Genomic DNA, 16,950 nt, shown 5'->3' on the forward strand with positions numbered 1-16,950 from the left:
CCCCCCTTAACCCTCCCTCGTCGTTTCAAGCATTTCTTAAATATTTATAGCGATTATTTATTTTGGTCAAAAAATGCCATTTTGCGTACTTGTCATACTTGTTTCACCTACATTTCGTAATGCGCCATCTTTTTTGCATCATTAATAGTGATCGATGATTTTTCTGTTGTAAGTAAATATTTTTATGTATTTATATAAAATCAATGAATAAGTTATTTTCGTTTTTATAGAAACGTTTCAAGGATTTTCTATTATGCAATTTTTTAAATTTCAGAAAATTATTCTTAAATTTAAAAATTTAATTTGAACGTGTTTGTAAAGCTTCAGAAAAGATTAAACAATCACATTTTTCAACATTATGTGTGCAAACATCAGATCAAGTAGTATATTTATTCAGTTATTAACTTGGTGTAAATATTGAGTTTGTTTATTGTAGCTGCGTTTTAAAGAACCTCGCTCTTTTTATGACTATTTCTTTTTTCAGCAAAATGTATGTCACTGTTATAGCTTTTATGAAAAATGCAAACTTTTCTTTTCATAAATTTTAAATAAGTGCAAAAATATTCCTATTATGATTTAATGTTGTAATTTACCTGTTACCTTTTTTGTTTAATTTGATGACTAAAAAATGTCTACGTGCAATCTTTTCACTTTAATTGCGTAATTTTTTGACGGTTTCATAGTTTTATTCTTTTTTTTTTTGAATGATTAAACAACATAATTTAATGTTTTTTAACTATTTTAGTGTACCTAAATCCATACATTATTACAATATTACTGAAATCTTAGTTACATGTTCAATTTAAAAAAAAAGAAAAAAAAATCAATTGGTTATTAAACAGTCTCTTTGTTTTTCTTCCTTTTTTTTTTTTTTTTTTTGGCTGTTGTTCTTGCTCTTTCATCATACAGCAGCCAAAAAAAAAAGAGAAGCATAACTACACCCTATACATATTGTACGTAGTACGATCCAAAAGTTCGGGGACAAGCTGTATAGAACCTTACCCAGAATAGTTCACATTACTGAAACACATTCACCTTTAAAAGGTCACCTTGAGGGACTATGTACTTCTGCTAGTGTTCATAAAACTTTTGGAATCACTCCTGGAAGCCATTTTTCGCTATCTTCTGTGATGCACCTTTATCTTCACCTGACGGAAGAAAGTGGCGTCCATGCAAATGTTTTTTTGCTGGGAACAAGTAAAAGTCACACGGAGCTAACTTCAACGAAACGTTATTTTACTTGTTTGTCATATCAGAGTATTGACCAATCGAACCGTGCATCCTCAACATGAAAGTCGCCTTCTTCCCCACGATGAAGTTAAAAGCAGCCGCGCAAGAGGCCTTACAGGAGGTTGCGTAAAATGTCTTCCAGGAGTGCTTCGAAAAGCTATACGAACGTTGGCAGAAGTGCATAGTCGTCCAAGGTGACTATTTTGTAGATAGATGTGCTTCGGTAATGTGAACTATGCAGGGTAAGGTTGTATACAATTTGTCCTGAACCTTTAGATCATACTACGTATGTATGTGTTTTCAACTTACTATTTCATAACGTTTTTGAGTGACGCAAGTTTACGCGCATGAAGACATCACAAGAGAATTTACGATAATTAACTGAGGAGGCGTTCAAAATGGATATTTCGGTCATCTATATGTTCTTAAATACATATGCATGTACAAATGTGCCGGAAAAACTTGTGAACTTTAAACCGTAAACTAGAAGTTTAGTTCGAAATCTGTTTTTTTTTTTTTTTTTTTTTTTTTTTTGTGATTATGCGATTCCTTATTCGTAGAAAGAAAGTAAAATGAAATGAATCAGCGATCCTTTAAATCCCTGATAATCTTATCAATTTATTTCTGTTTGATTTTTTCTTTTTTTTTTTTGGCCATCGGCCGACGGCATCGGCCATCGGCCATCGGCAATCGGCCATCTGGAGGAAAACAATCGGCCATCGGCCATCGGCCGTCTTTGAACAATCGGCCAACAATCGGCATCGGCCCATCGGCCAAAAAATGCCATCGGTCGAGCCCTACAGACCACCCAATGTTTTCTTTGATTTCTTTATGCAACATTTTTGAAATATTACAACAACAATTGCATATCCACGATTCTCATCAATGATTCATAATATCATTCATTTTTAAGTATTTTTACCGTACATATTTCAAACATTTTCAATTTTAGTAGACACCCTGAATTATCCGTTTCATTACATAAAAATCTTTTATATTAAAAATAATTTTCCCAATTTCCATTCATTCAGCCGAGGAAGTGCGTTCGTCATTTTAAACTTTTACAAGGGGAGGGGTAAAGAATGATATATTCTATATCTATAGTACACTAAAACACTATAAAATAAGCATACACATGCAAACTTCACCTTCTATCAAGTAAGTAAAGAAAATCTACAGTGAGATGGAGCCCCATAGCCGGATTCAGGGGAGGGTCAAAGGGTCAGTTGACCCCCCCCCCCCCCTGTGATGAGAAACACTTTTTTAAAGGAGTACAAAGCATGCATTAGACAAGAAGAAACTTGCTATTTGAATGCATGCTGTCCATAAGTTAACATTGTAAAAAATCCTTTTTACAAAATTGAAACACCAAAACAGCAGTCAGAAAAAAAAATATTTTGCATATTTTAACCTTGTTGTGTAAAATTTTAATGCAACAATGTTGTGCCTTTCTTTTTTTCATTGAAGCGAAAATTTTGTCGACACATTTTATATAAAAAATATTTAATTTCATTATTTCAAAGTTTTTATAATTTAAATACAAATAGCAAACTGTACAATTTATAAATTGTTACATATATTTTTCACAAAATAGTTTTTATCAGAATACACATTTAGATAACTTAATAGAATGTCATAAAAATATTAATTGATATGCAATATAACCAATATTTGTAAGAAGGTTCACATAATGATTTGTTTTTCTTCCACTTTACTGGCCACTGAAACTTGACCCCTTTTACAAAATTTTTAGATCCGCCCCGGCAAACATCGGAGGAGTTACTTTTTTCTGATCTCTTTCCTGCCACACACATACCTAATGGATTTTCTTCCTCCAAGGAACTTTTTTTAACTATGGCAACAGGAGCAACATTTTTTCTCACACGCTTTCTGTACGTATTTTTCAACATTAACGAGCAACAAATTCATAGAAGATGCTAATGATTCTAGAACATTTACCAAACGCATTGTGCAATCATTACTAACGTTTGAGAGTGCACACGTAGTGCCTGCATCAGTTTGAGTAAATTTATTCACTTTTGGTGAAACTTTCAATTTAAGCTTTTCTTTTTCAAGAAAACCGCTGGATTGTTTATTGATGACGTAGTAAGTTTCAGATTCAACTTTACCTATCGAACCACCATCAGTGCTATTCAAACTGAGATTGGAGTTTGGCACAGTGTCATTGCAAATGACTCCAGTTTCCTCCGATTTTACCATCCCAATCACTGAAACATTTGTCGCAGTTGTAGGACAAATGCCGTCAAATATCGCCTTGTTGCTCTTTTTAGGAACACCACGTTGAAATTTTTCATGTAATGGTCCAAGGAGAATTTTGAATCCGGATATTTCGGAAATAGTCTCTAGAAATTTACAAATATTCGCTGTGGGGTTGTCGATAAATAAAACCACAGCATGAGGCTTGATGTTATCGGCGATTGTCTGAAAACAAAAACCAAACATGTTAAAACATGTTATGGAATAGGTACACTATTTGAACGAAAATTGGAGTGCAGTTAAAACATTTAACCTTATTTTCAGCGCTAAAGTACAATTTTATTCAAAAACAAAGACCAAATCCAAAAACTCACCAGGGTTAAGAAATGAAAGTGAGTATGTTGAGCATTACGTCATGTTACGTCATATTTCAACTATGTAGTAGCATATATAGTCTACTACAGTTAGGAAAAAGATCAAAGCATGTGAAAATACAAGCAGTTCTCAAAAATTGACACTCATATATTGTAATATTTTTGTTATAAATCAAAAATTATTTTTACTACTATAAAATGATAAAGTTAGTGTTAATACAAATTTTAATATTGATTGAAACCTGTTAATATTCCGTACAGTATTTATTTAACTAATATTAAGCGTTTAACTAATATTAAACTAGAAATAGTAGTTCATTTCGTTTACTTATTCCATTATTTATAAAATCACTAGTGCATTCATTTGAGTTGCTTCGTTTAAAGATTCACTTATTTATTCATTCATACACCTAATTTTCTTATTCATTCTTTATTTTATTCGCTCATTCATTAATTCTCATACATTAATCAATTAATTTACTTATTTATTCCTTTATCATTTTACACTCTATTCATTTACTCATTCATTATTTTAGTTACTCATTCATTTGATCAAAAAATACTTTTTATAATTAGATATAAAATATTTCATTAGAAAAATATTTTATTTTTAGCCTACTTTCCCAGTAAAAGTCAGAGAAAGAAGAAAAAAGCATGAAAGAAGGCTTAAGGCATCTTGAAAATATTACAAAAAAAGAAAAAAAAAATTAATTAAATAAATATCGAAAAATTAAATATTGGAAAGTAGGGTATTGAGATGGGGGGAAATGTCTGTCGGTCTGTCTGTCTGCCCCCCTCCCCCCAATACGTTTGAGTGAATAGCCCGATTCGAACTTTTTTTTTTTTTTTGTTCGAAAGATCTCGGCGAGGACATCTCATTCCTATATTTCACTTTTTGTTGTGAACTATTTTTTGTTCAATTTTGAACAGTTAAAAAAAACTTAACATTATCGCCTACGGGGAAATGCAAGGCAATTCCGAACTGTGAGGCGAATTTGCTTCAAACAAACTTTGTAGGAATGTTACTTTGTAAGAATAAACTTTGTAGGAATAAATATGAAAAAACTTGAATATAAAATATTTTTTTTTGATTTGAACAATTTTCCGTTCAATTTTGAACAGTTCAAATCCATTAACATTAGCGCCTACGGGGAACTGAAAGTCAATGTAGATTCCGTACTTAGGCGGATTTACTTCAAACAAATTTTGCTGGAAATAGCTCTTGACGACAAACTCCAGATTCCGACTCCGAGAATTTATGGGCACCTGACTCCGACTCCTGTGCCCGACAATTAGTTGGACTCCGACTCCCCGACTTCGACTCTGACTTCGTAGCTTTGGCAAAAATTTATACACGGAGGAAAAATGACTGACTCCGATTCTTGGATATTCGACTCCGACTCTGCAGTCATGGATTTAACTATGAAATAATTATTGTTAACTAGCTGTACCCGACGCGCGTTGCTACGCCAACAAAAAAATACATCATTATACTGATTTTCTTGACAATCGGTTGAACGGGGCAGAAGTTGCTACTCTGCAGTGCCACCTGGTGGCGAGTGGCTTCAATGAGTATATTATGCACCTTCTCCGTGGAAAAATACATATATATAGCAATTTTCATAATAATCGGTCCAGGTATCAAGTGAAGCCGTGACTATACTCAAATTTTGTACTCACGCAGTTTACAAGATCAATCAATCGCTAAAAATATCAAATAGAAAAAGTTTTAAATCCCCTCGTTGCATGAAAAGCCATAATACAATAAAGAAAGAATTTATTTGTTCAAACTCAAGAAAAATGGCAACAGCTAACTTCTTATCAATGAGATCTTTCACGCGAATTAATTTCTGCAGCCAGTAATTTTATTCGTATTTATCCAATGGATTGTGACTTAAATTGAAATAAAAAAGGAACTATCGATCGGATTTTTTTCGAACTGGTCTATAAACATTCCCAGTATCAAAAATAACAAACGGTGAAAGTTTCAGCCAAATCTGCCGGGTAGTTTTTGAGTTCATGGATGACATACAGACAAACATTCATTTTTATATATAAAGATATGACTTGTTTTTATTTTCACTCTAAAGTTTATTTTAGGTATTCAGTTTTCGGCGCATAAACTCGGAAGTCATTTATGTTTCTACATAAAGATATGCGCAGATAATTTTTTTTTTTTTTTTTTTACGATGAAAATTATTTCTTTAAGTTGACATTTTATTGTTTTTATTTGTTTTGGTAAGTGCATTAACTCATTTAAAAAATTATTTTTGGCAGCAAGGGAAAAAGAAATGATTTTTTTTTCATTTGATGTATTTATTTTAATGAGCTTATTAATTTTAATTATTATTTTTTCGTTTTGAAAGCGGTTAAAGATTTTTTTTAATGGAAAAAAGTGCATTAGCTGCTTTGTTTAAAAGGCGCTGCTATTTGATTTGTTCGTTTATTTATTTATTTATTTTTTTACGCATCTAATTTTTTAGATGAGTGGGGCATATTTTATTCCTAGAAATCAGCTTAAAATATTTAAAAAATATGTTTGAAACAATTTGCGATTTTAGCTATTTTTTGAGAATATTGATCAGGTACTACAAAGTAGTATACGGGAAAGTAGGCTCGTTTGGTTTTAGACGGAACTTCTTGTTTACTTAGTCCCATGGAAAAAAATGTGAAAAGTCTCCAACCTATTTTAACGGTACAAATTAACTGACAAAAATAAAAAATAATATTTCAATACAAGCAGGCCCGGATCTATAATTTTTGGGCCCAGTTTTTTAGTACCCAGTTTTAGTATACTTTTCATGCAGGACCATGGGCGAAGTTAAGCGGAAGACTTAAAGAGTTTAATCGTCCATTGACAACCTTTTAGCTCTCCTAAAAGACATTAGTACAAACGAGATTTAACGCCTTCTTTTCTATACATAATTATTTTTCTTCTTCAAAGAAAAAAAACTCTCCTAACAATTAAAAAACATTTTTTATTAACCAATAACATTCTATAAGGCTTTTAGGCTTTTCTCATATCTCATGGCCTCTTAATTTTACTCGTTGCTGTTCGTAGTGCTCGATCTAGGGACTGGTATCCCCGGCGGTAACTTTTGAGGATGACTAACTGACATGATCCCCCATTAAAAGACTAAAAATAGTCTAAGATGACTAAAAATTACCTTACAATCGAGAGCTTTAAAATGTGTTATTAAGATTTGTGCATTTAGAGCTTCAGAATGTACCCCTCTTTCCCCTACCATCCCCAAAGATAGCTTTAAAATTGCATTTTTAGAGATTCTTTCAAAAATTTCTGGAGGAGCCTCTGAACTCTCTCACTAACCTTATTTACTATCATCACTAAACATACCCTAAAAAGTGCATTTTTAGCTTTTCGATTTTGAAATATTTCCAAAGGAGTACCATAACCTCCCAAGAGTCTCAATATACAATAATCTAAAATTGCTTTTTTTAAACTTCAATAACAAAAAAAAAATTCAGAGAACTGCTCTTAACATTATACAGCTTTAAATGCGTATTTAGGAGTTCCATTTAAGAAATAAAAGAAAACTTCCGGGGAAAGGACCCCGAACAGAGGTTTTACCTAATGTTAGTACTAAAGATAGCTTGCGTCTTTTAAGATTTCAATTTCAAAATTTTTGGGGGAGGGAGGGAGGGTCGTTTCCCTATTCCTTTCTCTTAACTACTCACAACCTCACACAACTAGAAATTTCGCTTTCAGCAATACCAGCAACCTCAAACCCTTTTTTCCTAAAGATAGCCTAAAATTAACTTCAGTTTTGAACATAACTTCGGTGGGGCGGGGCTTCTCCTTTTCCTTATTGTTATCAAACACAGCCTACATTTAGTTTTTTAGACATCAATAGCGGAAAATATCCGGTATCACTTAAAAGAATTATATAAATACCAAGAGAAAACAAATTGACTTCGAAATTATATTGTCTCTGACAAAGGCAATAGACGAAACTTTGTATTTCATATGGTTGATATCCTTCTAAATATATCTTTTAAATCATTAAAAACAATCATTTTTCCGGTTTTTTCGCCCCCACACCTATTTCTCTTATTTCTAACCATGGAAACCAGAGTATTGTAAAATCGCCGTTTAAAAAATAATGCTCAAGTTGAGAAAAAAAAATATATTGAAAAAAAAAAAAAAAAAACAATGCAAGCATTGTACTTTGCATACGAGTCACACCGCAGATCTCCAGTGAATAAACTTACCTTCATAGCACTTAAAGATCCAGACTTTGAACAAATAGCTGAAATGAATTTTACAGAGCATATAATATCAGCAGCAGCAATGACTTCCACAACATTCACAGGCAAAGGCTCCAAAAGATTAACTTCAATGATATCAGCTATGAATTTCGATGTATCAATGAAATCTGCTGGGATTCCTTTAATTTTTCCTTTCAAAAGACTCGATACAACGATTTTAAAAGAGTTACACCATCCACGACAGATATCTAAAATCACAACCTTAACTATTTTCTTATGAAAATGGGGAATCTGAGCCAAAGCTTTAAAGATGCCAATAATGTCAGTGCCCGGTCCTCCACCTAGGCAACAAATCTCTAATGTTTGTTTCGACATCAAAATTTCCTTCCCTTCTTTCTTCCGAAGGAATTTTGTGAAGTACTGACACACCAGGGATGTATGAAATTCAGCAAATTTATATAAATATGCACATCTATTTCTTGGATTGTCATAATTAACAAATGTTTCGCCAGAATTCAAATTTTTTGGACAATAAGCATAGCCGATTGTTTTGAATGCAGGCTGTATCATCTGACTTTTAATGCCGTATAATTTACATTCTTCATCTATAACAGAGTTATAGAACTTCCGGCTCATTCTTTGGTAAGTGCTGAGTTTCAGAGAAACCTATGACAGAAAAAAAAATCTATTCATTAAACAAATTTAGAAATAATAGATTTGTTTAGTACTTTTTATGGACTTCTTTTTAAAGAATTTTAAATTTTAGTTTTCTGATCGAAAACAAAAATGTACTGTTTATTTCTGTGGGGGGAAAAACATGGGTGTAAATTTTATTGAATGAAATATTAACTAAAAGCAGAGTCTAAAAAGTTAAAATAAAAAAAAATAAATTTAAAAAATAACTTTTTTTGTAAAAAAATATTAAAAGTTTTTGTAGGATGAACAGGACTAAAGTATAACTAACTCAAAAGCAAATTCAAATAAAGCGTTCAAAATATTGAAAATATTGATGATAATAAAGAGTATAAATTCAAAAAGTCAATAGGTAAAAAACACCCTAAAAATGACATCAAATCACATTCTTAAATTAGAGCTTAATTGGATACTATTCTTTTTAAACTTCCTTTAAATCAGGGGTTCTCATCCCAGGAAACGCTCCAAAAAAATTTTCAGGATTTCAAAAGGAGCATTGAATGGTCAAAAAATATACTTTGAAAAAAGTAAAACTTGCTCTAAACTGATCAATTTCGAGGTCCACGTAAATATTTTCGACATTGTCACCTTTTTTGTGTGGACTATAGGGCAGTTTTTATTTACATATCTTCAAATATGGATTTTCAGCATCAGCATGCGTAAAATCAAAATACCGAGTAAAACATTGAAGGTAACCCGAGGCGTGGTTTGTGACAGAGTGCTACAGGTACATTCTATTCTAAAATGTGTCAACACAAACATTGGCAACCCTCCCACTGATCTTGTGAAAGCGACTAGAATTAAGAATTACATGTAAACTTCACTACAGGTCCGGATCTATAAAACTTGCCCCCCCCCCCCCCCCTCTGCAACAAAATCTGCAAAGTCCCTCACCAGAGGCCAGCAGTGTATATTTGCAACGTTAATAAGTCATATTGCTAGTTCTTTCTTTTTTTTTTTTTAATATCTTAGGTCGTTGGGCTCTTTGAAGACGTGCTCCCCCCCCCCCCATCCCGGCACTGCGGGATCTGCGGGGACGCAGATCCAGGCCTAATTCTAGATAATCTCAAATTAATTTGCATTTAGTTCTTTGGTTTCATGTGTTCTAACAATTACACCTTCAAAATGTAATTATGTGTAGTGATATTAAGTTTTTTGTTCAAACTTTCTCTGTGTTTTCATTTAATGATCAACTTTAACCATCCTAGCCAGCTTCAGTCTCAAATTCCGATCATACTACTTGTATTGACCACATATGGTAGTACTGGGGGAGGGATTGGGGCGTGATTTACATCAGTGTTCGAGGAGGGGGTGGGGTGAAGTCCTTGAAAGGTTGTGTGTGTGTGTGAGGACCCATTCTTCTTTTACATCCGTAAACGTAATAGGGATTAGAAATTTTCTTTTCGAAGTATATTGGTACAAAATTTATAAAGGGTGGATTAGGAATGCACTGAGTAATCGATAATATGCCACATAGCTGCTTATTTTTAACTGGCCATTTTTTACCAATTAATCGACGAAAAATTATTTTTGATCAAAATTGTTAAAAATCTAAAATTGCTTTAAAAATCTAAAAAAAAACAAAAAAAAAAGTGTTGAATATATATTTTTTTTTTTACTTTTTTTTTTTTTGAGACATAAGATAACATGTAATAACAAATCCCACCAAAAACATAAAATGTACAAAAATGCAAGTCTCACTTCCACCGTAAAAAATTGGGAGATCTCATGCAAAACCAAGTCAGTTGCTTTAGTTAGTATCTTGGGAAGCATTTATTTTATAACTTCGGCATAAATTGTTTTCTATTTAGGAACCTTGCAATATAGTGACCATAGTCCTACTAGACATATTTATTTCTATAATAAATATAGTGACTTGGCAATCGCATCATGCCAATCTTTTTACACTCGTCCCTGACTGATACGGTTTTAATCATTCCTTCCAGTCAGTATCGATTCAATTCCATAACTAAAATTAACTAAGAATGTGAGAATGAAAAAATGAGTGCTAAAAAGTCGTAATGGGTCATTAAAATTTTCCAATGAATTGTAAATTGCGTATTTTACAACTAAATGGAAAAAAATTTGAAATTTCACTGAAATTTTAAAATTTTTTTTGGAACAGTGCCGCTATGAAATGGGAGTTTCGTTAACCATTTTTTCTTGTAAATATTGCCGAGTTCAATTGAAAATTACAAGAAACAATTTTTTATTTTTATTGCACTAACTATTAGGTTCGTTCACCACTTGAAACTCGCTCAAAGAGGGCGATTTTTATTTTTTTTCCAATTTGGTGTCATATTCCTTGGTCCGATTAGACGGATTTTTAGTCCCCATAAGCGAATAATATTAGAGGTCTGTGTAATGGGAACTGTTTTTGTTCTTTAAGATTTGGTTCAAATAAGCGGCCGGTCCGCTTAACCAGTGATCCAATTAAGCGGAATCCACTGTGGTACATATTTTTGTATTTTTCTATTTCACACGGACAAATATCGTCAAGCAGACCTTATTCACGACAAAATTCAGGATTTGCAGAAAAAATATTAATTTAAAAAAATCGAATTAAAAAGTTACTTGACGACAGATATTTCGTTTGGCGTCGCACATAAGAGTATTTGATCAATAAAACCGAACAAAATCCAAAATCTGAAAGTTTGATAAAAGTTGTTTTAAACCTACTTTATTTCAAGTCAGATAACACAGTTTTACTACGCGATTATCGGTCATTTTTGGTAACATTATGAAATGAGATCGTGTTCAGACTTTCCGGAATTTTTTTGACATTCATGTCCTAAAACAATATTTAGAAGTTGATCTTTAATTATTGTTATCGGGCGGGGGTGGTAGAAAGGATTTTTTTAACCCCCAGCCACAACAACAATAATATTTATGATATACAACAACAACAGCAATAATAATAACAACGATAATAATAGTGATAACAATAACAACAAGGATGATGACGATGACAACACAACAACAAGTGTTAATAATAACAACAACAACAACAACAACAACAATAATGGTAATAATAACTTTTCTTTCTTCTTCTTACTTTCTTCTATGTCTAATACGTAGAAGAAAGTTTTGGTTTCATGGAAATTTTCGAATTTTGACTGATTTGCACATTTTAACTTTTTGACCATTTTTTTAGAAAATGTCTGTCGATTTGTGTGTGTGTGTGTATATATATGTGTGTGACCGACCTTAGAATTTACATACAGAATAAAAGTCTAGGATTAATTTGATACTAAGTAATAATAAATTCAAAATAAAAGCTACTAAATAAAAGTGCCAACTTAGGCAAGGGCAACTAACGAAAAATCGATATAACAGAATGCAATTTTATTGAAAATAATAAGAAATTTGGCTTACAGAATTCTTGTAAATATTATTTTTTTTAAAGCACGAATTTGTAGAAAAATAAATCATAAGCTACTAAATAAACAAACTATTAATTAGTTACGCAAACTCTAAATTATAATTTTTAAAAAAGGTGATGCAAAAATTGAAGATTCAAAAATCCTTATCATTCTATTTAATAGGCTGCCGATTATTCCGTAATCGGTCAATTTTCGTGCCGGTGCATTCCTACTAAATACAGTCGACTCCCGCTACAACGCCATCCGACTAGCGCGAAATGGCTATAACACGAGTTTTTCAGGAGCAACGAATTTTAGAGCTAAAGCGAATTTCTCGCTCTCATCACTGACTGTGCAAGTTTTCACACACTGCACTATAAACATAGCTTTATTAGTGTGTATATATCACCACTTCTCAGTTTTCATTTATTTATTCTAAATATGAAAGGTGATGAAATATTGTGGCACCTAGGCACGCTATCTATATATATAAAAATGGACTTTGGTAAATTTGTTCCCTAAGATCTCAGAAACTACCCGGCAGATTTGGCTGAAACTTTCACCGTTTGTTCTTTTTGGTACTGGGGAGGTTTGTAGACCAGTTCGATAAAAATCCGATTGATAGTTCCTTTTTTATTCTAATTTGTCCAAATTTTCGCATAAATGCCCCAATATGACGGCGAAAAAATACGTGCACATTTTAAAATTATGTGTCCATCGAAAGCGCTTATTTTTCTGCTGAAGATGACATCTGTGAGAAAGTTCTAAGTTGTATGAAAAACGAGTTATGAGCTTTTTTTTTTTGTTCCATGTTCGAAGGCTTTCCTCAACCCAATTCATTATTTAGTGTATCATTTCAACTCCCAGTTGATAGTTAGAATTGTTGAATGTTTTGTGTTTCGTCTGACTGTTTGAGGCTTTTCTCAAATCAAATCTTAAAGTAACGTTTTTTTTTCTCCAAGATTTTGGCTAATAATAACTAGATTTGGTTGATTATTTTCCATTTAAACGGAGCTTTAGTGTAATTAATGGTTTTTTTTTCAAAATTATTTGTGCTGATTGGATTTTTTAATCATTATCCAATCTAACAGCAGAAACCTCGCCAAAATTTATGCAAAAAGATTTCAGTAGCGGATGCATTTTTCAGTTTTTTCAACTGTCGCGGTTTTTGAAGTCAAAGACTACGTAATAATGTTTGTCAGCTTTCACCACGTAAACAAAATATCGTCAATCAAAGAATCTTTAAAAACTTTTTTTACTGTAAAATAATCCAGCAACTAAACTAGGCAAATCCATAAACCACACTCTCAGAAATGGACTTTCAAATTTGTCGAAATTTTCTTCGTTTTTGACGAAACCACTTCCAGGGATATGCTCCGAGCGAACATTTCGTCAAATTGAAGAAACTGCTTTTGTTAGTGGTTTGAGGATGCGAATTTCGTCAAATGTAACGAAATATTTCTTCATTCTAGTTTTATCTAAAGTTTGAAGATGGAAACAAAAAGCGAAAGCGTGCGACAATTTAAGATAAGATAAAAATTCTTGATATGCTTGAACAACTAAAATGTGGGTTGGAGGTAGCACGACAATTAGGTATAAGTAAAACTTTCACACGTATAATTAAAAGCCAAGAGAAGGCAATCCGTATAAGTCCGGACCTTAGTTTTAATATGAAGCTCGCACAGTACTGCCTAAGCAAAATGCAAACAATAAGAAATTGAAATCTGCTCCTGTATTCTAGATTATAGAGAACCTGAAAGGGAGGTGTTAGCATAGATGTAAATGTTATAAAAGTAAATGCGAAGCTACTGTATTTAAAAATAAATTAGAATGACGATCAGATTGCGCAGCATAAATCATCCTCTTCAATTTTTAAGTCATAAATGGTATTTATTGTATCTACTGTATAATAGTATTCTTACAGTGCAGTACTTTATCATTACTACATACTGTACGTACCGTACTGTTTTATTTTTACGTCTCTCGCTCCCATCGATGGTTTACTTTGTGCATCGTAACAGTATTTTATGCTGAATAATGCAGCTTTTTTTTTTTTTAATACGGTAAAAACTCCGCTCTTTTATGTAAGAAACGGTAATATTTAGTTAAAAAAGGTTTCAAACAGTTTAAAAGGTGTTTAAAAATGTCTAAAATGATTGGGCATGTTAATAAAAAAAATCACATACACAATATTTTTCCACAATGCGAAATTTCGACTTACGCGAGGGTCTTGGAACGAATTCCTCTCGTAAGTCGAGATCCAACTGTACACATATATACAACGTTGTGCTTGTCTACTGCAGGGCCGGATTTAGATTTAACGGGGCCCTAAGCTATTTCAAACATGGGGGATGGGGGGGGAGCTTTTTTGGTCTAGATAATTGTATGTCGGTAGCAAAAAAGGTCATTTTTAAAGTTTTTTTTTTTTGTTTTTTTTAAATCTTTTAATGTTTCGGCTGTCGTTTTTTCATTTACCTTGGAGAGGAGGGGTAGCAGGAGAGTGATGCAACTTCTTTTCAGTGGGATATGGAATATTCTCAAAAAAATTTGAAAAATAGATACGTAATTCTGAACTTGGAGGCCTTATAAGCGGTAACTGGAACAACAAAAATATCAAGAAAAAATAGGCATACAAAAACTTTTTTAAAGTTGCACACTTTTTTGAAAATTAAGATAATAGAAAATAAAAATTGTTTTTGCTTCGACAAATCATTGAAATTTCTTAACAGAAAGGAACGAGAGAGGAGAAAAGATAACGCATCGTCACTTAAACTCACATCGGTTTTCGATATAGTAAAAAACATTGAATTAAACATAAATTGATCAGTGGTAAGAAATGCATAAAATGCTTTAAAAGTAATGCTGCAGAGAATAAGAAAATAGGTAACGAGAGAGGGGTAGGTAACTAAGAAAAATTAACAAACTAATAACTGAGTAGTCGAAATTGTGCAGGGGAAAAATGATGTAGAAAGTGTAGTATTGAAGACAATAATTATAATTAATCGGCTGCCGATTAATCGGACTATCATCTTCCGATTAATCGGTTAGCGGCCAATTTGATTGTCAGAGCATTCTTGCATGGATTTTCGATACTATTTTTTAACATAATTTTTTTGAGTATTTTATTACATGCGTGGAAACATACTGCACAAATCTCTGCTCCTACGAATGTTCACCATGTATAGCACTCTTTATAAAAATAGAATTTTTCCTGAACTGCCTTAAAAATGTTTAATACAGAGTTGATAAAAATCATATTTTTTTTTTTCAATAAAAAAATCGGATTATTTTTTTTAAACTTAGATCAGATTTTTTTTCATTTAAATCGGATTTTTTTTATTTAAATAGAAGTTCTGAAATTTAAATACGTTTATAAAAGTAATATTTAATACTAACAAATAAACTGTTCAAGTTGAATGTCTAAATCAGATAATTCTTTTTTCATATACATATATATATACCATGAATTGCAGGGGCATACCCGAGTTTGACAAAAACTAGCTGTTTATTTTTAAATTAATAATTAATCTTAATAGATAAACATCCAATCTAATTTATTATACTTTATTTCATTGAAAAGAAGCATCTTGTTTCATATATCCTTTGCAAGTTCTTTTCTTTTTAATTTTATTGCTCTATAATGATTTTTTTTTAATTTCTCTTCAGTTTCAGTTTACTTCATTCAACAACAATATGAATCAATCATTTTTCTTTTAGTAAAATAGTTTATAATTAATATTTGTTTGTTTATAGTTTTTTCTAATAAAACTCCGAACTTTATACCTTTCAAATTCGTTCTTCGGAACTTATAAAATTTAAATATTTAAATATTATGATATAAATTAATGTTTTTTTTTTTTTTTTTTTTGTAATCAACTGATTTAAATCACGATTCAAATCAGGTTGATTCAAATAGCTCAACACCCTGATTAAATACACTTTTTAATATTTATAAATACAAGGAATATTTATATATCATAACAAGAAATACTTATATATTATACAATACAGTCGGATCTCGATAACTCAAAGCTTACAACTCGAATATTCCTTTATTTCAAAGTTTTTCTTAGATCCCAAACTCTTGAGAATGTTGTGGAAACTTCCCCATAACTCGAACTACCAATAACACAAACTTGGGACTTTGAGTTATCGAGAGTTGACTGTTTATTATAACAGGTGTGCCATCCTAGGTGGGGAGGGGAGGGGGGTCGTGGCGCAGACTGCACCATTGAAAATTTTTGAAAAGGTGTTTTAAGGGGTATTTTCTCCTTTTTTTTTGGGGGGGGGCATCCGATTTCGGGGGTGCGCCCCGAATCAAGGGGCTCTTAAGGGGGTGGGCACCCCTTTCGATAAAAATGCATGTCTGGTTACTTTTATTTAATTCCCGCAGTCAAGAAATAAACTACGTTGAAATGTATCACATAACTCATCGTAGTCACAAAATGACTTATTGGAAGACAAATAAATTTTATTTTTTACGGTATCATCAAGTTCATTTTATAGACATGTCAAACTGGACAAGACAAATAATATATGAACTAAGCAGCTGAAACATGAAAAGTGTAATAAAATAAAATGGGAAATGTTTACTTACCGAAACACTCTCATGCACTGTTGTCAGGTTATCACGCAACGCTCCCTTCCGGAGGGGAATTCCCTTCTACTTGGTAAAGAAGAGAAGAGGCGCAAGAAGACGGGTCAGGGAGAACTTATTAGTTGTTAGTCTCATTATTATTTATTTACATTGTATCTCATAGGTGTAAAAATTGAGATGTTTTTGGAATTGTATTTTATTAATTCAGCGTAAGAAGTTGAATTTCATTTTTTGTATTTTAAAAATGAAA

General features: G+C 32.1%; 1 protein-coding gene across 1 annotated transcript; it reads right to left on the reverse strand.

Annotated features, from left to right (window-relative positions):
* Nucleotides 1–2,028: 2,028 nt before the first annotated feature.
* On the reverse strand, nt 2,029–16,740 carry LOC129222285 (uncharacterized). The gene is made up of 3 exons (XM_054856771.1): nt 16,701–16,740; nt 8,052–8,714; nt 2,029–3,672 (listed from the first exon to the last, which is right to left on the reverse strand). Exons 2-3 carry the CDS (start codon nt 8,682–8,684, stop codon nt 3,079–3,081), a joined length of 1,227 nt encoding a protein of 408 aa, XP_054712746.1. The 5' UTR covers nt 8,685–8,714; nt 16,701–16,740; the 3' UTR covers nt 2,029–3,078.
* Between the last annotated feature and the right edge of the window lie 210 nt (nt 16,741–16,950).

This window comes from Uloborus diversus, chromosome 5 (genome assembly GCF_026930045.1).
Source record: "Uloborus diversus isolate 005 chromosome 5, Udiv.v.3.1, whole genome shotgun sequence".
Lineage (NCBI taxonomy): Eukaryota > Metazoa > Arthropoda > Arachnida > Araneae > Uloboridae > Uloborus > Uloborus diversus.